General features: G+C 41.8%; 1 protein-coding gene across 1 annotated transcript in view; it reads right to left on the minus strand.

The window, feature by feature from the left end:
• Positions 1-311: 311 nt before the first annotated feature.
• Positions 312-26535, minus strand: part of LOC126273057 (cytochrome P450 6k1-like) — a 43256-nt gene continuing 17032 nt past the window's right edge. Inside the window, exons 5-8 of the mRNA XM_049976463.1 lie at positions 16417-16598; positions 13668-13889; positions 1519-1770; positions 312-992 (exon numbers count right to left, since the gene is read on the minus strand). Coding sequence (XP_049832420.1) covers positions 826-992; positions 1519-1770; positions 13668-13889; positions 16417-16598 — 823 coding nt within the window. The 3' untranslated portion in view covers positions 312-825. The remainder of the gene's footprint in view (positions 993-1518; positions 1771-13667; positions 13890-16416; positions 16599-26535) is intronic.

The following is a 26535-nucleotide window of genomic DNA, read 5'->3' on the forward strand; positions in this document are numbered from 1 at the left end:
TTTAATTTTAGATTACTCGTTACCTTAAAAGCCAATCGCACGTTATTCTTATGTAGAATGTGTTCAGTTTTATCTGATGCAGCCCTCCTGTACCGTTCCAACAATTTTCTTTTTCTTTTCATTGACTTTATTTTGTTGAGATTTACTGAATTGCTCCCCTCTTTATTTTATTACATATGTGGTATTCTACTAAAAATATCAAGTTCTGCATTGTTGTCAGAGGTTTTAAATGCCCTGTTCTGCTTCAGTACTCTCATGGTGTCAGAGAATAACTGAATAACACTCCAGAAACACAACGGATACGACGGAGAGGTACAGTTGAGTACATGGTTTCGCCTCAGCATCTAACACCTGTTAGTCTCTTCAGTGTGAAATCCCGAAGGACGAAGATTATTGAAAGAGGCCAAAAATACTGAAGGCTCTACAAGAATACGTCAAATAGTCTAGAAGAGCCATCGTACCAGTCACAACGGCAGTTTTCTCAGAGGGCGACAATGCCATTATTTCGTTTCTGATGGTGGTCACTTGGATTACGTACGATCGCACAACAATGTCCCTGCACTTCATTTTTTCCAAAGACTTAAAGTATCAAAGGGTGATTGAAGGTCCTGAATCCTCCTTGAACTGCAGGAAACGTTGACGAACTACGCAACAGGTGAATAAAAAATTTACTACAAACAATATTTTGTAGCTGGAATGAAATAATTTATTGTGTCCTCACCATTTCCAACCACAAAGATGATATTTACAAAACAAATAGTATAAAAAGTTACACAAACAAATAACGGGAAAGACGGTTGAGAGTAACCAGTGAGATATCTTTTATTACTTCCTCTGAACTAGTTTCAGTTGTATACCAGTAGTAGACATCAGAACCGCGGACCATGCACTGTACTGAAGAGGCACCTTGGTTTCTTCACATCGGCGAACTTCATATTTGGACATCATGTACGCCAGACCGATCTTAGCCTGAAGAAGACCCAGCCGCATACCTGGAAGACAAATATTAGTCCAGCCGTATGAGTCACATTTTGATTTCCAGTAGTCTCGTGTATAACTAATCACGCTAAGGTTATTTTTAAAAATGGTTCAAATGGCTATAGGCACTATGGAACTTAACATCTGAGGTCACCAGTCCCCTAAACTTAGAACTACTTAAACCTAACTAACCTAAGGACATCACACACATCCATGCCCAAGGCAGGATTCGAACCTGCGGCCGTAGCAGCAGCTTGGTTCCGGACTGAAGCGCCTAGAACCATTCGGCCACCGCTGCCGGCGGTTATTTTCCAAAGGAAACATACATAAAGGGAAATAAGCGACTTCAAAATTACGATTATTACAAAACGAAACACAATTGTCTAAGAAAACGTAACCGGCGTTGGTTATCAAACAACTCTTTAGATGAAGCAGTTGTTAATAAAGAAATGCGTCACTTCAAAAGTGCTGCAAACTAACTATCGTAAATTTTTCGCATAACTTGTCTGCCGTACTCATAGTAAGAATCTGAGGACTTACCTATACAGTTCCGAGGGCCTTCACCAAACGGCATGTACACATATGGATGTCTCGCCGCTTTCTGCTCTTCTGAGAACCTCTCGGGATCGAAACGTTGTGGCTCTGGGTAATACTCGGGGTCGTGGTGGAGGGCGTATATCGGGATGAACACAGGCGTTCCTTTCTCAATAAGAGGCCCACCATCGGGAAGCTGGAAGTCGCGTGCGCATCTTCGGTCAGTGCCAGCTCCCGGTGGGTGTTTTCTGAGGGTCTCTGTGGAACGAAATGAATGTGTATAGGAAATGAAGTAACTGACACACTCAATAGCGATTACAAAATTATAATTTTCAAGATTTTCAGCGACTTCGCTAAAATGAAAACGAAGCGCTACAAATATTCATTTCCAAAATGTCTTTCTTACAGTTGCATTAAATTGTTTTATTTTGAAACTTTTCGGCCATCGGATGAAGCATGAACTACAGGTATCTCAGTTCTAGACCGGTTCGTTCTACGATGGGCGTTCAATAAGTGACGCTAAACATTTTTTTTTATTTTTTTTCTGACAGCAAGTTGGTTTTCTTCAGGATTCCAATACACCATATTATTCCCGACTGTTTTGACTATAAAATCCTATTTTTCAACATAATTTCCGTTCAATGCGACCGCCTTAGACCGGTATTACACTATCAACTTTATTTTGTCCAATATCTTTGTCAAATATCTTTGTCAAAGAAATTTGATGGTGTAATAGGGAACTTTGTCAAATGTCGTCAAATATTTGATCAAATCTAGGGACTCACTGTAGATTTGCTCAAAGAAGTCGCTTGTCTTCTGTTCACTGCAATGTGACGTGTTATCACGTGGTGCGCTAGCATCGCTGCAGCATTCTTTCATCTGTATTGCTTTCCTAACCATTGCCAGTAAATACAATTGGTGTGCACCGACAACCACAAAATTAAGAGAGATTTACGAAGCTGATGATGCGCTTTACAACTTGAGGCGCCCTGGATACAAAAACTATCTCCTGCAGCAAGGTATCAGAGTGTTACAGTGAGCCTGTCTTCTGCAGATATAGCAGTTCTTAAGTGAGTATTGTGCTTTGAGATATGAGGAATCACTTCACGGAGCACATACAGAAATATATGCTCATCCATTCTTAAGTAATTGATGTACGACTTGACGTCCTCCACTATCTTCTTCTTGTTCTTGTTCTTCTTCTTCTTCTTCTTCTTCTTGCGTTACGGCCTCTGTAGGACCACGGGTAGCCCCTTCGTGGACTGCATTTTCCTCTTCTTCTCCCGGAACCTCTTCATTCTTTCTCTTCTTCTCTCCCGCTCTTCTTCCGTGATCTTCAGTTTCCGCTTCTCCTGTCGGCTCCATGGTGACACTCTAATCTTTTCCTGTATTCTTCTCTGTCATAGATCTCCGGCATATTGGTCAGTGTATATTAGTTCCTCCAATTTTCCTTTCCTTCGACCTTGATCCCCAATTCCAACCAGTCCTTCCGAAGTTCAACAACCCTCCTGTTTTCTGTCTTTCCCCTTGTCCTCCCTGTTGTTTGCCACACTCTCTTTTCGTCGTTCTGTCCATACCCATCCTAACTACATGTCCAGAAAATCTTGCTCTTTTTAGTCTGATTTCCCCAGATATTGCTCTCATGTTCTGCTACAATTCTTCCCTAGGTCTCCGGATCCACCTCTTTTGGGACCTAGTATTTTCCTCTCTTCTTTCTCTAGTTGTTCTGCCCCATTTCTTCCTAGTGTCATCGTCTCAGCAGCATATAATACTGCATTCCTCACCGTTGCCTTGTAGTGGTGTATCTTTGCCTCTGTGGATATATTCTTTTTATTGTATATCTCTCTCGTCATGCAGAAGGCTGACCTCATCTTCTTTATCCTCTCTGTTATTTCCTCCTTGCTCCTGTTCCTTCCTGTTATAAATTCTCCCAGATATTTAAATTTGTCTACCATTTGTGCCTTCCGGTGTTTCCCAGTCTGCAGTGGTATTTAATGTCTTTGTTCAAATGGCTCTGAGCACTGTGGGACTTAACTTCTGAGGTCATCAGTCCCCTAGAACTTAGAACTGCTTCAACCTAACTAACCTAACGACATCACACACATCCATGCCCGAGGCAGGATTCGAACCTGCGACCGTAGCGGTCGCGCGGCTCCAGACTGTAGCGCCTAGAACCACTCGGCCACCTCGGTCGGCAATGTCATTGTCTTGTTATAGGCGATTCTCAGTCCCATCTTTCTGGCTACCTTACTTAAATTGTCGAATTGTGTCTTTGCGTCTTCTTCCGTTTCACTTACTATTGCTATGTCGTGTGCAAAGGCTAGGCAGTCCACTTGAGCCCTGTTGTCCTTTTTGTCGCTCACATGGGTCTTTGGTATACGCATTTCCTCGTATATTGCTCTCCACTGCCTGATCACTTCGTCCAGTGCTATATTGAACAACAATGGTGACAATCCATCTTCCTGTTTAGCACCAGTCTTGATCTCAAATTCTTCTGACAGTGCTCCTCTGAATCTCACCCTTGCTTTTGTGTCTGTCAGAATTTCTTTTATGAGTTCTTGTGTAGTTCCATCAAGTCCTCTGTTCTTCAGGATTCTAACAAACAAGAGTCTGCCAGTCGATGGAGTCATATGCCGTTGTGAAGTCCACGAAGGTTATTACTGTCTTTTTGTTTTTTAAGGCCCTATGTTCTATCAGTTGCTTCAGGATAAATATCTGTTCTATACAGCCTCTTCCCTTCCTGAATCCTGCTTGGTAGTCGCCAACTGTACTTTCTACTTGTTCTTCTACTCTCTTGAGCAATAGCTTTGACAGCACCTTGTATCCGACCTGTAGTAGCGATATTCCTCTGTAGTTGTTTGCATCTCTCTTGTCCCCCTTCTTATGTATTGGTATTACAATTGCATTTTTCCATCCTTCTGGCAACTTTTTTGTTCTCCAGATCTGGTGAATTATGTTTGTCATGTTGTATACTGCTTTGTTGCCTCCCCACTTTATCATCTCGGCTGCTATACCATCTTCTCCAGTTGCCTTATTATTCTTCAGATCGCTTATGGCATGTGCGACTTCATCCCTGGTTGGAAGACGTGTTCTCTCCTTCTATGTCAGTCCCCAGTTCCAGCTCTTGTTCAAGTGGTTCACAGTTTAGCAAGTCGTGAAAGTGCTCTGCAAAAATCCGACAGTTCTCCTTTGCACTAACAGCCAGCTCCCCTTTATTATCTCTTGTAAACAGTTCTCTACCCTTGTATCCAATCAGACTCTTTTTGAATTTCCCGAAAAAGTGTCGACTGTTGTTTTTCCTGAAGTTGGTCTCAATCTCGTCCAGTTCCTGCTTTATCTTCTGTCTTCTTGTCCATCTTATTGTCCGGGCCGCTTCCTTTCTTGCTCCTAAGAAAACTTCCCATTTTTCCGGGCCCTTCTTGCTGCTCCAGTCTCTCCAGGCTTTCCTGCGAGTCTCTGCCGCTTCCTCACATTCCTTGTTACACCTCCAGTGCTTCCGTTTCTTTTCTTCCTTTCCCCATAGTTCAGTCTGTTTCGCCATATTTGGCTTCATGTGGTGCCATTCATTGAATGATTCAATTCCTTCCTCATATCTGGATCGATTGTGTCTTAATATGTCTCTGTCTACCTTTATGTACTCTGTTCTTCTATTCGTCTGTGGCAGTCTGTCCCTGTTTGGAATCCAAAGGCACTTAACTTTTGTAAGATAGTGATCCGATTCTATTCTTGTGTTCTTCCTGACCTTGGTGTTCATGATCTGTTTAGCATTTGTCCAGCTGATTGGTATGTGGTCAATTTGGAATTCCTCCACTATAAGCTCACATAACAGGTTTTGTTGAATGGTTTTATCGTGTCGTCGTCAAACTCACGGCTTCACCCAGGTACGTTTCCTTTTTTTTTTTTTTTTTTTCCTCGCTTCTCTTCCGCATGTGCACACAGTGCAACTGGGGCACATGCAACTGCTGCAGTTAATAACAAGTTGTTGTTGTCAGCCGTCTTGAACTTTGACGAAGAATATGATGACCGTGTAATACCCCTTTTTAGCGCCACGTCAAAGATCTTTGTCAAATATATTTGACGAATATTTGATCATATCTTTGATCAAAACTTTGATAAAGAAATTTGATAGTGTAATACCGACCTTACGCCCACCTTAATGAGGGGGCCCGCATGGTACCACCGTCGGAGCCAGTGTCGCCGCGTCCTTACGATCAACCTCGTGACCCATAAGGAATTCGGCACGGATGGTTTTTCGTTGCTGCTTAGGCTGTTGTGTTAAGCGACGTGGAATTCAGCTGGCATGCACTTCTGAGTACCCAAATAGCGAACGAATGTGCCAGCAGTACCAACAAACGTGTCCAGTTGAGCAGCGAGGTGTTTAATTCCGATCCGTCGATCACCTCGATTCCCGCTTTTCACGAGCGATTACCTTTGCCGTTAAGCTATCTGAGCACACTTAAATGCCAGATCAAAACTTCCACATGTCGTCAATCATGCACTCGTACATCCATTATGAATATTCTTGTACAGGGGAAACATTTTAATTGAAAGCCGCTTGCTCGGTGCCGACGGATAAATACGACAGTGCCTGTGTTGTTCAGCAGTATGATGCAATGTTCATTCGGACTTGCAATTCTTCTGAACAACACAGTACTTCTGAACAACACAGGCACTATACTTGTAGTATGGAATGAGAGTGTCCGCACGTTCCAACATTGCAGGAGTCACAGCTGTGTGCCATCAGCCGGTGTTCGCTGCAATGTCTCCGGAGACATTCTGCAAGCGCTTATGAACACCTGCGATGCTCTGGTTTTCCGCCAAAAGAAACTGTGTCAGCTCTCTGCTTAGAACGCATGCCCTTCATACAGGCCATTTTGAAGGCTACGTGCACGGATGGCTACATGAACCTACAGGGGCTGCGGCGGTAAAATTCCATGATGACGCACAAGAAAGTCCGCATTATTTCAACCGAAACTGGCCGAGAAAAGTATGTGTGACACTGGCAATTGAATGCCCGTCGCAGTTATAAAACCGTGCTCGGTTTCGAACTAATGAATCTCGCACAAATTCTAATTCTACAGAACCAAAGGCGGAAATCAAGCGTATTGTTAAACATAATCTGTATTTGCTGTATCGAAAAAAAGTACGAATTCCATCCTCCCACAGAGGTTTAATTAACTTATTACAGAAACTCACCAAATGTTCATTTCCACAATCACTGCCCAATTAAACAGCTCTGCTTGATCTAAGTTTTTTCATGTATTTTGTTGTGATGAAATGTGTTATACATTTTCGCTGTTTCACTTTGCTTTAGTACACTACCTCGACGTTGCTATTACGAGTTGAACAAAATTAGATCATTACCATCTGCCTCGTAACATACCCTTTAAAGTGTGAAGTTCGGTAACAACTGTTCTAGGTTGCTTAGCTGCGAGATATTAGACATTAAGTCTCTTTCTCTGTTTTCCCCTGCTTCTGTATAATCAGTTAAGTATGTCATCAGCAGTTAATCAATTAACACCTCTTCATGGAACTCTGAATTCTGTGGAAACTGATACAATTTTGAAACACTTTCTAAAATATCACGAGTTCTTTATCAACAAGGGAAACAGCTACTGCCCCCCCCCCCCCACCCCCAGTTTTGTTAACCAATGTTTGTTCGTTATGCTACTTCCAGTAACCACGCTAATTCTAGTAACAGCGTTCGACTATACACCTTCTGTTTTATAGAAACCGTTAACGTCCCGTTGACATCAAGATAATATCGAAAACGATCATTTGCTGAAATCGGCTAGGAAGGCTATTCGTATGACATACCATTGTTTTTAATCTGGCCTGCTAACTGAATCTACAGACAGTGTATATCAGGTTTCCCGATGGAGATATGAACCTCGTTCACTGCGGACTACTTCAACAACCTCGTTGCGCTTCAGGTTCATACTTCACTAACACAATACCTGTGTCAGTTACAGTGATCAGGAGAGAATCTAGCAGATCTGTCATATAATATGCAATGTAGTAGATAGTATGACGACGCTAAAATGTACCCCACGGTAAAAATCACTGTGTTTCCATGCAACGACGCCTGCTTCCATCAAGTTGACAGTTATTTGACATTCTTAAAAACATTGGAAATATTATTAGCCATTGGTGTAGGATTGTTTTGAAGAAATCTACCGTCCTCGTTAATTAAGCTAAGATCGAGCTACTCTGATGAAAAATGGTAGGGATGTGAGGTTATAAATATTTGTGTCCCTTTTTTTCCTTTCTTGCTCCTTCTTTTAACACGCTAAGCGTGCCGCCAGTCCAGTGGAACTGACAGTGTACTTTTCATTTGGACGAAGGCAGTGCATGCGAACGGCAGAACCGGGGTTAAAAAACCAATGTCGAAATTTTAATGTTTATTAAACCATTCAGTACGAAGATGGGGTTTAGATTTGCACTTAGCAAGCACCTTTTAGTTCATTTTCTAAGTGGATTGCGCCCGAATGTTTTTATGTGTGTCTCGTAACATTCATAACAACATCTACAGATTTTATGTGCCTTTTCTCCCTCTGTTTCCGATTAATGTTTCCTTATTTTTGTATCGATATTCACTGGAGTTCCTCCACGTGCATACCGTGTGATCGTATCTGCCAACTGCTTCTAGAACATTGTGTCTGACGTTTTCCGTCCCGTCACATCTTAGAATACATACATCGCTAGCACACCAGCGGCCTTCAGAAAATGATCGAATGCTACCTTACGATACAATTTTACTCTCGTTCTTAATGGACTGTTATATACACTCATCTGATCAGAAAGGGTCAAAAGCAGTTTTTCCCTTATTACAATCTGTAACAATTTTTGGTATTCGATAAACCCCTCCTTTGGTTGTCTAGTTTCACATTTCACTAGCATAATTGATGTAAAGACCAGAAACGTCTCTTTTTGTCCTTACATTTCAGGACTGTAATTCCTTGACTGTCCTCTTTTGCAATCTCTTCGCCGAGTTTCTATTTCGTCGTTACAATTTCTTTGGGCCCTCTTTTGAGGTTTAGTCGAAGGGTACAAACCAAATGCGTGTTCTTTGTTATGAGTTTGTTTGCCAGATCTGCACTGGTATACCAATTATCGGTACATAATGTATGGACTTTATTGAATATATCTTGACATATGTTCATCACGACATTTGTTGGTATGTTATTTTGTTTATCAAGTACTTTGAAAGTGTAAATTCGAAAACTGTAGCAGTGTCCATTATCGCAACACAGTTTAAATATGCTGATTCTATATTTGTGTCTGTTTTGTTTCAAATATTCCTGGACATAATTCGTGCTCGTCGATACATAATATTTCAAGAGGATCGCAAAAGTCTTAAAATTTTGGTTCATTTCATCCACAATGAACTGAACTTTTGAGAGACGATCTAAAACGTCAAAGTTTGAATTACCTGCGAAGTACAGCATTCTCAGCGAAATTTCGAAACGACCTCTAATCATTTCGCGGGCATATCTGAGTAAACAGTGCATCCTGGGACCAACATAAATGGAGGTTGCATATATCCCATCTACAAGATCAATCCAAACAACCGTTTAATTTCGTTTTTGTTTGTCGGGACCCACTGATTCAAACGTTTGGAAATCATTGTCGCTTATGTAGTACAAATATTTCTTTGTTTGTTGATTTGTTTGAGTATTCATCTGTGATAAAAGGTAGACATAAATCATCAATTTTGATACACTTTTGCACATTTTCATCCCTCACTTTGGCTCCATAGGTAGTCGTAAAACATACAAAATTCGGCTGATTGCCTAGAGGATCAAATGACATACTTTGATCATTTACTGAGCCATCAGATGAGTTCTCACTTTCGTATGATGGCAGCATCGTACTGCGACGTATACATGGTACAATTAACGCACATAAGAAATCACGGTCTTCTCCTTTCAACGTTCTTGCTACTATGAGGAACAAAATTTTCTGAATGTAATTGCTGTGAAACTAGTCCCAATGTACATGAATGTGACTTTCTCTAAATGGCCGGTCCCGCGAGGCTGTCTTATTGTCATACCACGACTTTTTATACTTCAACTATGGATTGCGGTTATCGCAGATAGAATCGGTTTTCGATTATATCGATTTTTTCCACGCCAGTTTAACCTGATTGTCAAAACCACTCAGAATAACCGGTTTCTGAAATAATCGCCTTTCGGTTTTTTATTCGCACAATTTCCTGTAATAAACTTAGAACTTTAAGAAAGATTGAAAAAAATTCGACTCCCTCTCTTTCAAAATACATAGACTCAAAATGTTAAATTAAATAGAGAAATAAACAAAAACTAAGTCCGTCCACCGTTCACTGTTTTTTTATGAAAGTGACAAGTGGTTGAATACTGAAAAAAATCACCAGTATTCTCCTACTGATTCTAAATTTTTGAAGCTCTGCTGAAAAATCATGATGTAATTGGGGACCATACCACTGTTTTGGCGTTACGTATAGTGAGTAATAAAGGGTGAAAACTGGGGTTGAAGAAATCTGTTTTTGGTGTTAATTCGTCCGTTTTCAGGGGCTACTAGTAAATAAAGGCGTACTTTGAGGACACAGGCAGCAGCGGAGCTACTTTCTGTTCTTATTGTATAGTATTGTAAGTAGGCTGTTTAGGTTTTTATGTTGGTAACGTCACGTAGCGCTCTGTATGAGAATCACTGGCTGTGCTGTGTGCAGTCTGTGGCTCGTTGGCATTGTTGGAATATTCGCTATTGTAGTGTTGGGCAGTTGGAGGTGATATGACTTTCGAACACTATGAAGGTAAATAAATTGTTTGTTCTCTGTCAAAATCTTTCATTTCCTAACTATGCCTATCAGTAGTTAGTGCCTTCAGTAGTTAGAATCCTTTATTTAGCTGGCAGTATTGGCGCTCGCTGTATCGCAGTAGTTCGAGTAACGAAGATTTTTGTGAGGTAAGTGATTCATGAAAGATATAGGTTATTGTTAGTCACGGCCATTCTTTTGTGGGGATTATTGAAAGTCAGATTGCATTGTGCTAAAAATATTGTGTCAGTTTAGTGATGATCAGAATAAGTAAAGAGAGAAATGTCTGATTACGTTCAGTTTTGCTCAGCTGTTTGAAAATCAAATAACGTAAGGGGTTTACCAGCACAGTCATTTTTAAATTTTTTCTAAGGGGAGGTTTCATATGTCTGACGGACACACGTCCAGATCGTCCGCTCCCAAACCTCTGCCATCTCTCTTCCCACATCCATCACTGCTGGCGGCCCACCGCCAAGTGGCCAACACTACAATATTCCATGCCAACAAGCCACATACTGCACACAGCACAGTCAGTGATTTTCATACAGAGTTCTACGTGACGTTACCAACATAAAAACCTAAACAGCCTACTTTCAGTATTAATGAGTTATAGTTAGTTTTTAATTTATTACTGTTGCCGTAATATCTTCCCTCTATTATTATTTCGCAGGCCACGGTGGTCTAGTGGTTCTAGGAGCTCAGTCCGGAACCGCGCGACTGCTACGGTCGCAGGTTCGAATCCTGCCTCGGGCATCGTTGTGTGTGATGTCCTTAGGTTAGTTAGGTTTAAGTAGTTCTAAGTTCTAGGGGACTGATGACCACAGATGTTAAGTCCCATAGTGCTCAGAGCCATTTGATCAATTTATTATTATTTCATAGAAATGGCAGACAAATCTTTAATATTTTAAAGCAACCGAAGCATTGTACTTCTCTGCTACGTCACGTCGGAGAAATACTTCCACACTAGGGTTGGTGCCATTCTGCAATACAATGGATGTCCAGCAACGACAGCGAGAAGCTACCGTATACACCATGTGGGGCCAAGTCTTGCACAGTGCACCTACATACGTACCTTAAGCCACAACACACGGCAACACGGACACTATTGTCTCAGCAATGCTGTACAAATTTTTATGCCATGTGATCGTTGTTCGTTTCTGTCGGCATTGTTATTAAAGTAGCACTGATTGCATTTTCCATTTTCTGCAATAACGCAATATTTCAAACCAATGTAAATTTTACAAATAATAACTACTTCATTTTCAAAAAGAGGTTCCTTAAAAACGAAAAACTTTAGGGCTCTCAGAAATTACGATTTTTTACACAGTTATCAGTAAAAAATAAAATAAATCTGAGACCAAACAAATACCGAAAATACCGTTTATTCCAGAACGAAAATCCCGGTATCGGTTTAACCGGTCATTTTTTTCCAAACTTAATTCCAACTGAACAACCCTGAGATGGAATATATTACATTTTGTTGACTTATCCAGCACGGCGGCAGTTCAGATGGTTCAAATACGTAGCTCTAAGCACTATGGGTCGTAACGTCTGAGTTCATCAGTCCCCTACACTTAGAACTACTTAAACCTAGCTAACCTAAGGACATCACACACAACCATGTCCGAGGCAAGATTCGAACCTGCGACCGTAGCGGTCGCGCGGTTCCGGACTGAAGCGCCTAGAACCGCCAAGCCACAACGGCCGGCATGCTTGATTCATTCAAATAGTAAAATCTTGTTGTCGAGGGATTTTTTTCCACGGTAAGGCCTGTCTCCTAGGCGGTAATTACTGAGCAGTCGTCGGATGGGTTGCTGGCAGCAGGCGCAGCATGACACATCCCTTTATACCCCAACTCAACACAAGTGATCGCCGTCAAGCAGCACTAACGCCTCAGCGAAAAGCCCAGTGAAATCAGTTCCGCACTCAACGTGTTGATTTCTGTTTGTCTGGGCACGTACCGCGCGTTGCCAGCTGTCTATAACTCTTTGCACTCCAATAAGGCACTTGGTAACTCATGCGAGCAGCAGAAACGACAAACGTCGGAACAAGGTTACGACTTCTGACCGATGTTTACTTGTTTCAGATAGCTACCAACGTCACTCCAGCAAATAACCTTTATACACTGGCACTGTCGCCTCTATTTGTGTGCCGTTAACTCCACGTGTCACGCCTGGTTTTCTACAGAAAAGCAAACGCCAATCTTAATTCGCCTACCTACGTAGTCAAACTATGTTTGTAGCGAGGTAAACTTCTCAGTACACGGCGAATTCCCTCGATTTGTGTTGTCTCAGGTAGCCTCCATGAGGAAACTGCCTCGAGTTCTTCAAGCAGTGCGCAAGTAGTAGTTACACTGGGGAGAAAATACGAAACACCAACATTCGCAGTTAAGATGACAGGTTTTCTTACGAAGTGATTGGCGACTAATGTCGGATTTCAGGAGTGAGTATTTAACTGGCTATGGTCAAAAATATGAAAAATGTTTGGGCCGTTAGCTATTCAGATGATTTCTTTGATAATTAAAGATTGTTTGGCCTCAGGACCACGAGACAAACAAAATTTATCCGAAATCTGCGGAAAAAATTAATATTCTTGTCAACATTTGTAAAACTCTAATTCCTCTAGCTCAATCCACACCCTACAGGGAGAGAGGAAGAGTCTTAGTTTTAGCGAATAAAAATTTACGAAGCAAATAAGTTTTTTATCTGTCCGTGACCATTTTGCACGCAAAAACGAGAACATGGATTTTTTTAATCACAGCGCGAACTATCAAGAATCAAAAGAAATGTTTAAGCAAAACGTAAGTAGTTTTTTTATATAGAATCTGATTCTACAATAAGAAAAGGGGGATCCCATTTGAAATTTTGAAGTCCAACCACCCCAGCCTCATTTTAGCACCAGCAGATGCCCCCCTCGAAAATAATCAACTTCGGATTCTACACATTTTTTTCATGTGAAGCTTATTTTTCGAGCTATTCTGGTTTGTCAACTTAAAATTTACGCCCTGTATATATAGACAATGAAAAAAGCGCCCCTTTTCACGTAAATAATCTACAAAGACGTCTATGTAATGAAGCTTTCTGATCAGTACTCAAACATCGACATGTGTCATTTTCTAGCAATTCTAATTAATTCATTCGGTATAGGGAGGTCTGTTTGGGCGTCCGTATCTTGTACACAACTTAACTCTGCCACTAAATTTAACGGCAGCATACAATGAGCTACAGAGATAAAATTATTTTAGGGTAGTTCCGTGGAATCTGTTGTGGTCCTACAAATATAGATTGCCTGTGTGAAAATGAAAAGAAGGCAGTCACTTTAGTTGTGTCGGTTTATGTTGTGCTGGTCTGCAGAAACTCACCTGCGACGACCTTGTCCAGATACTTCATGCTGGAAATGGCTTCGTACGTCAACTGTCCTCCGTGCTCTTTCAGCGTCGCGTCCACCTCCTCGTGCAGTCGCTTCTGTACGTCTTGATTGAGAGCCAACTCATACAGCGCGAAACTCATGGTTGTCGACGATGTTTCGAATCCTGCGGCGTAAAACAGGATCGACTGTGCTGTCACGTCGTCGATCGTAAATTCTGTGAAACGAAATCGTGCCATTAGTTCAATTACTGTATTTGATAATAGTTAGTTCATCCCACTAACGTTGTGTTCTACCAACGAAGTACCGCATTATGTCGTAGGATGAGAAAGGCTCATTGGTTGCTAGACGGTTTTGTTAGAGGAGAAGCAGCTGGGATCTCACTCAATTTTTCTATGGAGCTGGCCACTCAGGAAAGCCTGTGAGTAAGTCTAAATTTGCAGAATGTATATGTTTCTTCTTGCCAGTTTTTTCATTGTAATTTTTATGATATTTAGGGACTGTGTATTTTCTAAAATCCAATAATCATCACGTGGTAACTTACGTTTATCGTTGTGTCTTAAAACAGAGCAGCACAAGTCGGTGCTCTATAATAAGACATTAACTGACAATGTTTTCATCAGATAAGAACCAATAGCCGTTAAGTACTTTAGAAAATGCAGCTTAAGCATCCTCTGTTTTATTTAATTTGGCGTGGTTAAAATGCATTTTCTGAATTAACTGACAGTAATTCTAGCAAACATTTTGTTTGTCTGCTGAACGACGACCTGTCAAAATTAATGGTAGATTTCCTTGGTTACGGAGGTAGATCCGTGGTTTTGAGTGTTGTGGATGTCGGTAATTACCGTCTCTTAAGATCTTACTACAAAAGATGTATTTTACAGACGTTATATTGTGAGTAACTCTTTTCCGCTGGTCTTAGCTACATTTCGGGTAGGACGGTTTTTGAAAATGAGTAACTTTGAATTTTTACAATCAAGAATGAATCTACATAAACACTCCACAAAACAGCGTACAGTGCATGGCGAAGAGTACTGAATACTGCTACTATTGATTCTCTCTGCTGTTCCATTCTCGTAATGAGCGAGGAAGAAATATCTGTCTAACCGAGTCTCTACGTATCCATTCTCTCTTATATTTTCCTTATGATGGTTACGAGAGACAAACCTTGGTAGTGCCATAATGGGAACACTTATCTTCGATATTTCTTCTTCCCAGTCTATCTTAATCCACTGCCGGATATAAGTCTTTTTCACACTTTTCTGTCGTCTTCGATTTGGAGCCACGAGGTACCATAGCGTTCCAGCCACCAGCTTCACGTCATCAAGCCATCTCTTTTGAGGTCTTCTAGTGCCTTCTTGTGATCCCATGGTCTCCAGTGAACAATTCCAGGGCTCCACTTGCAGTAACCTTGTCGAGCTACGTATCCAACCCGTTGCCACTTCAGTCTTGCAACTCTCTCTGGGACATCTACATATGTTCTACTTCTAATGTCCCCTGATCAAATCCTAACCCTGAGGCTGACTCCTAGCATCTTTCCTTCTATGACTCGTTGTGTACGTTGTAGTTTATAAGCAGTTGCCTTAGTTCCTTAGAGTCATAGGTTCCAGACCGTTGGTTGTAACTGGCACTACGCACATGTTACAGACATCATTTGGGACATCCTCGATGGTCAGCATAAATCTTAGTTTCAGGAATGTTGTCCCGCTTTGTCCCACTCTGCGAGGAATTTCTGCATTTTGATCGTTTTTCCCTAGTTTAATTTTGTCTCCAAGATAGGTGTATTCATCAACAACATCTGTAGACGCGTTTCCTAATATAAGTGGTTGATTGTCTGGGTTTACAATTTTTATTTCATTGTCAATGTTTGAGAAGGCATGATTTAGCAATTCGATCACAGTCTTTAGTTTTTCTAAATCTTCATTTATGACAACATCATCGTGAGATGGTTCTGATATGAGCCACCGTTTTTATTCCTCTGTTACTCCACTCTAGTGATTTGGATACATCCTTCAATGCGAGGGTGAAAAGTTACGAAGAGATGGTATCAGCTTGGCGAACTCCCTTGCCCACTGGGATCTTACTGGTAATAAAGTCTTCATCCACTCTGTCATTGCTGTCCGAATTTCATTAGGACAAGAAGAGAATAGAAGCTTTCGAAATGTGGTGCTACAGAAGAATGCTGAAGATTCGATGGGTAGATCACATAACTAATGAGGAGGTACTGAATAGAATTGGGGAGAAGAGGAGTTTGTGGTACAACTTGACAAGAAGAAGGGACCGGTTGGTAGGACATGTTCTGAAGCATCAAGGGATAACAAATTTAGCATTGGAGGGCAGCGTGGAGGGTAAAAATCGTAGAGGGAGACCAAGAGAAGAATACACTAAGCAGATTCAGAAGGATGTAGGTTGCAGTAGGTACAGGGTGATGAAGAAGGTTGCACAGGATAGGGTAGCATGGAGACCTGCACTGAACTATTCTCTGGACTGAAGACTACAACAACAACAACAATCTCGTAATTAGGCACTATCCTGTTCTTTCTCTTTGTGATGGTGTGTGGGATATTCACATTGGCTCCATCGTATGAATATCATTTCCGGTATAACAGCGTAAAAATAATAAAAACTATTTATGCGATTCGCGCCTTCAGCTGTTTCTGAATAAAATAACATTCCAGATACTTGTTGAAGAAGTGACAAACTTGTCTGACCACACGTTCTTTGAGTTATATGTTCATACTTACTCCAGTTATCAATTTCTTGGGATCCTGTTTTGCTTTGTTCGTCAATGAAACCCTTGTTCTTGAGCTGTATCATCAGGTGCAGGAAGTCATTGCGGACAACGCTGTGTTGTTCGCGGTACTCCACAGTACTCTTCACCACATCCCGAAAGTATATTATGACGTCTCTAGCGCTTCCCTTTAACCTGAAAATAACGGAAACAAATGTACATTCAAAGTCATGAAGTAAGTAGTAAGGTTACATCTCAACCAAAGGAAGGTACTTTCCTCAACTTTATTTGATGGTGCTCAATCGATAACAATGGCCACCGATCGTTTTTGTAGTATTCAGAATTCGTTAATCAATAATACATGAAATTTGATGTAATGCACACGTGGTTGTCAAAATACACTACACATAGCCAATTTTCTCTTGGGTAGAAATGTTTTTAATAGTATATGCCAAACAGTGATGACCCAGAAGACATGCTTCGATGTGAACATACACACACCAGAAAAACTTTTGCATCACCCCGGTTCCCATAACCCCTGGAGATAGGCATTGATTGTGATATTGTATCACGGATACAGTCCCTTTGATTGTTCAGAGATGGCAGTAAACCCGCCCAAAGATGTAAACAACCATCGAGTTCCAGTCATTCCACCAGGAAGGAGGTACACGGCTCGAGTTGTCTGTAGTTCAACCATGCCTAGACCGCCAATAACGCGGGCCGATTGGGTCCGCATTGTTACTTTGTGCCAGAAACGGACCTCAACAAGGGAAGTGTCTACGTGTCTCGGAGTGAACCAAACTGTGCCCAATAGGCTGCATGGTGCGCAACTTCGCTCCCTACGTCTATGGCGAAGACCATCTTTGCAACCATGACACCATGCAACGAGGTACAGATGGACCCAACAACGTGCATACAGCACGTTGTTGGCTGCTCAGGATTGGCATCACGTTCTTTTCACCGATATGTGTCGTGTATGCGTTCAACCAGACAATCGTCGGAGACGTGTTTGGAGGCAACCCGGTCAGGCTCAATGCCTTAGACACACTGTCCAGCGAGTGCAGCAAGGTAGAAGTTCCCTGCTGTTTTGGAGTGGTACTATGTGGGGCCGACGTATGCCGCTGGTGGTTATGGAAGGCGCCGTAACGGCTGTACGATACGTGAATGCCACCCTCCGACCGATAGTGTAACCATATCGGCAGCATATAGGCGAGGCAGTCGTCTTCATCCACACCAATTCACGCCCCTGTCGTACACATCTTGTGAATGACTTCCTTCAGGATAACGACATCGCTCGACTAGAGTGGCCAGCATGTTCTACAGACATTAACCCTATCGAACATGCCTGGGATAGATTCAAGAAGGTCTATTTATGGGCGACGTGACCCACCAACCACTCTGAGGTATCTACGCCGAATCGCCGTTGAGGGTTGAGGCAATCTGGACCAACAGTGCCTTGATGGACTTGTGGATAGTATGCCACAATGAATACAGGCATGCATCAATGCAAGAGGACGTACTACTGGGTATTAGACGTACCGGTGTGTACAGCAATCAGGACCAACATCTCTGAAGGTCTCGCTGTATGGTGATACAACATGTAATGTGTGGTTTTCATGAGCAATACAAAGAGCGGAAATGATGTTTATGTTGATCTCTATTCCAGGTTTCTGTACAGGTACCGGAACTCTCGGAAGAGAAGTGATGAAAAACCTTTTTTGATGTGTGTAACTTCATCATACACGCACATGGGTATGTAAATGATTAGAGTTGCAATTCTCAGTGACAAGTAGAACGAGTGAATTAGTCTTGTTCATATTTAGTGTTAACAGGCCTGGTAGGGAATACAGTGGTGGAAATCAGTATAAAGGTATGGATATTTGCTGGAAAATTAACATTGTCCATTGGAATAGTTGTACACAATGTATTTGGAACAGTATGAAATTCCATATACCGACAAATACAGTCAAATGGTATCGCATTTCACACCAGTTGTACAGTATATGAGAAGACATCAACGATTCAGGTGGTAGAGGATGGAATTAGGTAAAAATGCAGTTGGCTCTATGCAGTGTTAGTGTTTGCGTACATGCCTTTATTGCAGATAGTAAACATACGCCATTAGTGACTATGCATTTTGTGTACATAAATCACGATTGTGACTGTGCTACGCGGAAAATAGTTATCAGGTGACGAAAAAGCAAAAATCTGTACGTACAAGGAAATGGGACTCTCTAACCGTCAAATTGACAAGTTGAACTGGTCAGACCCGTTGGGTAATTTAGGTGAGATTGGGCGCACGATATGGACAGAACGGACATAGCCCAGATTTTGAGCCTCGTGGAAAATCTTTGGAGAATACTTGCAAGCGTGTTTATCACAATGGAAGGCAATCTGAGGCTGTATGTAAGCTGAAAGAGCGATACGACAAGAGTAGTCGACAATTTCAGTGCAAGAACTGCAACCCCTGACAACATCAGTGCCGAAGAAATTTTTTTAGATAATTAGGTAACTAAGAAGAGCGGAAGTTGCCAAAGTACTAACAATGTAATAACACAGGAGCACGGAGAGTGCCTTTATATCAGTTTCCTACCAGGAAATGCAAACGCTTTATTGTTTTACTTTTTTATGAAATAAACTATGTAACTCGGTCATGATTATTTATGTCTTATATGTATATGTATTCATAGTAAATTCGGTAAGTGTGTGCTTCAGACTAGAACTGTTGATCATTTTAAAAGTATCAGGAATCCGATACATCGATATTTAAAAAACGTATTATGTTGACCATCGATGTAACTAAGAAAGTATCAATACATTGACAAATAGTATCGACGTACAGACCTAGAAACATATTGGCTGCACGTTATAAATATACGGCCGAGTTTAGAGCTGTATATTTAAGTCCTGATTTATTATTAAGTATTCTGCAGGTCAACAAGCTAGTAGCCTGAAAGGAAAACGATGCTTGTTTACGCTTGGCGATAACCACTTTGCCAAAAATGGTAACTGCATGTAAGTGGCGCAATTAACAGGTGTCCGGTAGGTCTGTCGTTCGGCTTCGTCAAACATCGGATTTGTCCGGAACACTTCCTGTCAACTTCTCTGTTTTTTCATTTCTGCAAACGCCAGCGACCTAGCAATTGTAGTGTCAAAGTTGCATGGTGCAGTTAAACGTTGCACTTTCTGCTGGAAGCGCGGAGCGCCGATTACCTCAGCATTTCTCCAACCGCCGTCATTTAGATTTTTGTTCATCATTTTGAGCAACTGATTTTAAAGAACGCCGATCGGAAATTTTATTATTCTATTCACACACCCGCTTCCCCGCCCCCCCCCCCCCGCCCCACCCCCGCCCCACCCCCGCCCCCAGCCCCCCCCCCCCCTTCGCCGCAGTGGATCGGACTTCATTGAGACAGCTATATTAGCTTCACTCAGTCACAGAGAAAGACTGGACATGATGAAAGCTCAAAAAGTAGTAATACTGCTTCACACAGTGAAAGTAAACTTATATTCCACTACAATTTCAAATATTTGCTGAAAATTGCGGAAAATATATAACATAAAATAAAAATATCGGCATTTGATATTGCTGTTTCGGTGTCGACATATACATATACTTGCGTATCTACATTTCTTGTAAAATATGTCGATACATCGAAATTTTATCAAAAGTCTTATTTCAGACCCTTTCGTGGAAGCCTGCGTTTATACTGATTTCCAATACTGTGTAAAAGGTGTGAATACCGTCCGGTGTTGAGTGATCATTATCAAGTACACGGCGATGTCGCGAACTTGTTTTAGACAGGAATTATCAACATCTGACAGTGTTTGAAAGGGGCCTCATTGTCCGTCTTCATTTGCCCAGCTGTTCGAATCGTTCAACATGTATAATAATGGGGCCCAGTGTTGGACTGTATGGGACTACGCGGGCAGGCGTACACCTTGTCAATGTTCCCATCGACCACGTCTGACCACCACAAGGGAATATCGCCGGATTGTGCCTCGAGCGCTTCGCAATCCCTTTCTCTTCTGCATCTGTTGTCCCAGAACAAGTAACGAACTCCCCGTAGCGTGCTGTGCTATTCCGTACAATTGCTGTGAGAGCAGCAGCAGCCAGGTTACTGAATTACCACCCACTGCATAGGCTGCCTTTAAGACCAGAACACAAATGACTGCGTTTGTAGTAGCGGATCCAAGTACTGCTGGTGAACGGCATCGAATTATGTTCATCGATGAATAGTACTTCTGCATTACCCCGGATGACTATCATCGGCGAGTGTGGCGGTGTCCTAAGGAGAGGTCTCATTCTTCCAATGTTTTGGAGAGACAGAGCGGTATTATCCTGGCGTCATAGAGTGGGACGTCCTGAATGTTCATGTGCTATCTCTCCTGTGGTAGTATCGTGGTGTCATTTTACAACAGGACAATGCTCATCCAAACATGGCACGTGTCTCTATGAACTGTATGAGTGATGGTGAGTCACTCCTGTGTCCAGCAAGACCTCCAGACCTGTCCGCAATAGATCACGTGTGGGACCAGCTGTACATCAATTCTGTCCCAGTTCCAGTATCCAGGATGTTAAGGACCAGTTACAAAACTTGAGGGCTAGTTTGTCTCTGGAGAGCATACAACACTTTCATGACTACCTTCCCAATAGAATCAATGCATACATCTAGGCAAGGGAAGATACAACGCCGTGATGATAAGCGGGCTCCTGCTGCTAAATTCGTAAATTAGACTCTGCACTGTAATCACTGAACAAACATCATATACCTTCCCAAACCGTGAATCTTCGTTTCGTTTGCTCCTGCTCTTCTGGTCGCAAACGTCTTAAATGAACTTTTCTTCTCAGGCATTATCTTTTGAGGCGGAAGTGGGAGTGTACCATACCGAACGAATTAAGATTAGATATTGAGCTGATCTATGTACTAGAAAACCCTATCAGTATTAGAACGAGTAGGGGAAGCCACTTTTTAGACTCAACATACAAAAACAGCCAATATGAATACAGAAAACTGCAACCAAATGTTTTCTTTAAATACTTTTTTATTCCATATGCCGGTTTCCGAACCTTTTCAGGCTCATCTTCAGATGGTGCACAGTATATTACATGATCATTTCATAGTGTAAGAGGATGGAACATGCTTTTGGCAAAGACAACAGCACCCAGCGTCATTGTTGTTGGGGAGACTAGTTTGATGCAGCTCTCCATGCTACTCTATCCTGTGCAAGCTTCTTCAGCTCCCAGTACCTACTGCAATCTACATCCTTCTGAATCTGTTTAGTGTGTTCATCTCTTGGTCTCCCTTTACAATTTTTACCCTCCACGCTGCCCTCCAATACTAGATTGGTGATCCTTTCATGCCTCAGTATAAGCCGTACCAAACTATCCATTTTTCTAGTCAAGCTGTGCGACAAATTTCTCTTCTCTCCAATTCTATTCAAAACCTCCTCGTTAGTTATGTGATCTAATCTTCAGCATTCTTCTTTATCACCACATTTCGAAAGCTTCTATTCTCTTCTTGTCTAAACTATTTATCGTCCACGTTTCACTTCCATAGATGGCTACACTCCATACAAATACTTTCAGAAACGACTTCCTGACACTTAAGTATTTCGATGTTAACAGATTTCTCTTCTTCAGAAACGCTTTCCTTGCCATTGCCAGTCTACATTTTATATCCTCTCTACTTTTACCATCACCAGTTATTTTGCTCCCCAAATAGCAAAATTCATTTACTACTTTAAGCGTCTCATTTCCTAATCTAATTCCCGCAGCATCACCCGATTTAATTCGACTACATTCCATTATCCTCGTTTTGCTTCTGTTGATGTTCATCTTATACCCTGCTTTCAAGACACTGTCCATTCCGTTCAATTGCTCTTCCAAGTCCTTTTCTGTCTCTGACAGAATTACAATGTCATCGGCGAAGCTCAAAGGTTTTATTTCTTCTCCATGGATTTTAATTCCTATCTCCGAATTTTTCTTTTGTTTCCTTTACTGCCTGCTCAATATACAGATTGAATAACATCGGGGATAAGCTACAACTCTGTCTCACACCCTTCCAAATCACTGCTTCCCTTTCATACCCCTCGATTCTTATAACTGCCATCTGGTTTCTGTACAAATTGTAAATATCCTTTCGCTCCCTGTATTTTACCCCTGCCACCTTTAGAATTTGAAAGAGAGTATTCCAGTGAACACTGTGAAAAGCTTTCTATAAGTCTACATAGGTTTGCCTTTCCTTAATCTATTTTCTAAGATAAGTCGTAGGGTCAGTACTGTCTCAAGTGTTCCAACATTTCTACGGAATACAAACTGATCGTCCCCGAGGTCGGCTTCTACCATTTTTTTCATTCGTCTGTAAAGAATTAGCGTTAGTATTTTGCAGCCGTGACTTATTAAACTGATAGTTCGGTAATTTTCACATCTATCAACACCTGCTTTCTTCAGGATTGCGTTACGCTATGAAATTGTGATGCAACCCCCTGTGCACCATCTAAAGATGAGCCTAAAAAGGTTCGAAGACAGGTTTGTGAAATCAACAAGTATATCAGAAGAAGTTACTGGTTCTAGTATTCTGCACTTATATCGAATAAACAGTCACAGGTTCTAAACATCAGTCACGGATAAAAAAACAGCTGTTTAGAAAGCTTATCTAATTTCAGAAACAGCTGTACTTTGGATTATGAAGAAGTGCTCCTTAAGAATCCCACAGTCAGCTACCAATAAAGTGTTTGTGTGCAAGTAAAAGGAAATGAGCTAAGCTTTTATGATCTATCGACGTGAATTTATTTACAGAAAACAAAATTGAGAGGTATGGAGGAAAATCATTATGGGTTTGGTTTTGGGGAAATTTAGGGAAAACACAGTAAATGTAGCTCTTGATGGCCAGAATGGGATATTATGAGTGGTTCACCAGACGATGAGTTCAGTTGGTGGAGCTCGGCTGTTGGAAACACTGAGTGAAAAGAATATTGCAGAAGGTATATTGCTTGACGTAGGTGTGACGACAGGCCGTTCAAAATGGTTAAAACGGCTCTGAGCACTGTGGGACTTAACATCTGAGGTCACCAGTCCCCTAGACGTGGAACTACTTAAATCTAAGGATATCACACACATCCATGCCCGAGGCAGGATTGGAACCTGCGATCGTAGCAGTAGCGCGGTTCCGAACTGAAGCACCTACAACCGCTCGGTCATAGCGGCCGGCCGACAGGCCGTCCGGATGTTCAATAACAGGGCTCGCGGGACGGATAGCTCCTTTTGCAGAATCTCTTGTGGTTTTGCTTCTTTTAGCTGTATTGCACGAAAGGTTTTTATATTGCCCTATTCATTCTCCTTCAAAAGCTCTTCGGATCTGCGTTCATCATCGGGAGCACAATGTAGTTGGGTTGGTGAACGATGTTATCATCTCGAACTACAGTCCAGTATTAGCTGGTTGAGGATAGCGAACGTTCTGTTTCCACTTACGGAACACTCAGAAAGCTTGTAAGGTGTCAGGCAAATCCAACACCTTCCATGAAAACCCTGACATGATAAGCAAATCCACTAGTATGTCACGTAGCTCCGAATAAATCGTGACATTAAATTAACCAAAGTAATACGAGTAACGAGTGAGCAAATGGTATACCACAGACTAACACAAGAATGCCTAAATGCATGTCGTACCTTCCCACCGTGAGGCAGACGCACTTCCGAGGGGAGAAACGAGAACAGAAGCCGAGAGTAGAACCGTGTTAAGCTAGAAGGCCCTACGATAAGGGACGGGCTAGACACCCACGTCGCCAGCTAAACACTAGGGCTCACCACCCGCACGTTTTAGCGTGAGACTTTTTCGCGTCTCAGGTACATCAAGGACCACCCCCCAGCCCATGTTAAATGCTAGAGCCCTCCAGAAAAACAGTATAGATCTTACGATAACACAAAAAAGGGCCACTACCACCCGCAAGTTTTAGCGTGAGACTTTTTCGCGTCTCAGGTACGTCAAGGACCACCCCCCCCCCCCCCCCCAGCCCATGTTAAAAGATAGAGCCCTCCAGAAGAACAGTATAGATCTTACGATAATGCTAAAAGGACCACAATAGCTGCAGGTTTTAGCGTGAGACTTTTTAGCGTCTGTTACGTTGCAAACTTTAAAAACATTGCCTCACCACGAAAAGTATAACGTTTCTCATTGGATAGACAGAATTTTTGTAGGCGGAGCTTAAGGTTAACATTGAGACCCTGATTGGTCAGATGAAAACACAGCCAGGTAGTTTTTTTAAACCAACTTCGGTAAATTGTAGTAAGGAGAAGTTAGAGGACAGTTAGTTCCGAGACGGCGAGCTGGATGGCTGGTGCGCCGGCCGCTGTCGCCCTGACGCTGCCTAAACACCGACAAGGTAATGAACGCACGCGATGCCGCCTTTTTGAACGCATAAGGCTTCACTCAGAACTGCAGAAGTCACTCGTCTGTTACACCCCTTTTTTGCGTAATACTAGTGTCGATCGTTAATTAAAACTCATGGTGTTCACATTTGCCACTTGAAGAACAGATCTGGAACGCGATGATTTTTCTTTTATATGGTTATTGAGAAGCCACATCAGCCACTGTAATTTACGACAAGTTAAATAAGTAATTAAAGATAATTGAGGGTCACTGTAGACCATTTTGATAGTTTTATCTTTTGTGAAATTTAAATTAAACCTAGATTATAGATGTGATATGGCATAGGTCATCCTTCGATCGATTGTAGAACTTGGAAACCCATTCAGGGAATATTCGTTCACATTTTGGTTTTTACCATCCTGTATTAAAACATTTCCTTTTATCAATAGTGCAATTTATAAACGATGTTTTGTGAGTAGAATAAAATTTCCAATGGTAAACTTAACTGCTTTTTCGACGTTATTTTACCAGCTAACTAAAAATAGGAAAGCCTTGAACCCTTTCCACTAAATTTAGTTAGTATTAAGATTCTTTTACAGGGAGTGCAGTGGAGCTGACGCTGAGATCATTTAATATTTGGTTATATCATCGCTAGTCTCACTGAACTCTTCTGAATTCTACATGTCATGTGTGGTCTGGCGTCTCCTTACCAGCAACAGGTCCCAGGTTCAAACTAGTCAATTCCCTAAAAAAACACGCTCAGAGCGTCGTTGCGCTAAAGTGGTAGGGAGACACGATATAGAACAAACAGACACCACCATGAATGTTTAGAAGCTAAACTGTCATATTCAAGTGACGTTGAGTATGGTCCCATTTATTGTGATTGGATAGCCAGAATGATGTTGACTAGTTTTCTATAGGCCTTCACGGCAGTCCCAACATATTTTTTCAAGAGACAAATTCTCAATGAAAGCTATAGTATCTGCGACCAGTCTAGGTCAGTCTTTGACATTATCGAGTGAGGCACTGGTTCCTGTGAAACGCAGAGATGGCATAAAGACATCCTGAGACAGAAGTTTCGATTACCAATTAAGATAACCGGAAAAATACCAAAGAGATCCTCGTCCAGGCTATGAATGCCCAAGGGAAGGAGCAAAATATTAGCCAACTCCTAAAAAGAGCACACTAGTCCCTTTCGAATATTCTAGACAGTTTAGAACAGGTACGAGGTATTTGTGTGATCCTTCACCGCTGAAGTAGGTGACAGTAGCTGTGGCGCACCGACCATATTCAGTCACAAAGGCAGTACAAAGGAAGTAAATTACAGCAGCGCCAGCCAGCTGCAGGCGAGTGTGGATGTTATGCCTTATAAAACACAACGCAGCTGTTCCACGTTCCAAGGCAAGCCCATTAAAAAAAAAGTGGAGCATTGAAGCGCGTCGAAAAAAAAGGAAAAGAAAAAAATAATAATAAAAAAGTCGTCAGTGCGACAGAATGTCAATCCTAAGGACCCGGGTTCTCGGTTCCCGGCTCGGTCGGAGATTTTCTCCGCTCAGGGACTGGGTGTTGTGTTGTTCTAATAATCATCATTTCATCCCCATCGACGCGCAAGTCGCCTAAGTGCCCTCAAAACGAAAGGCTTGCGACCGGTGTTCCTGACAGGATGCCCTAGTCACAAGACATTTACACTTTTGGCTAGATGTACAAAATAAACCTTTTTGTGTGGAAATTTCGGACATTATTTTCCAGAAGCCGATCCA

Source organism: Schistocerca gregaria, chromosome 5, assembly GCF_023897955.1.
Source record: "Schistocerca gregaria isolate iqSchGreg1 chromosome 5, iqSchGreg1.2, whole genome shotgun sequence".
Lineage (NCBI taxonomy): Eukaryota > Metazoa > Arthropoda > Insecta > Orthoptera > Acrididae > Schistocerca > Schistocerca gregaria.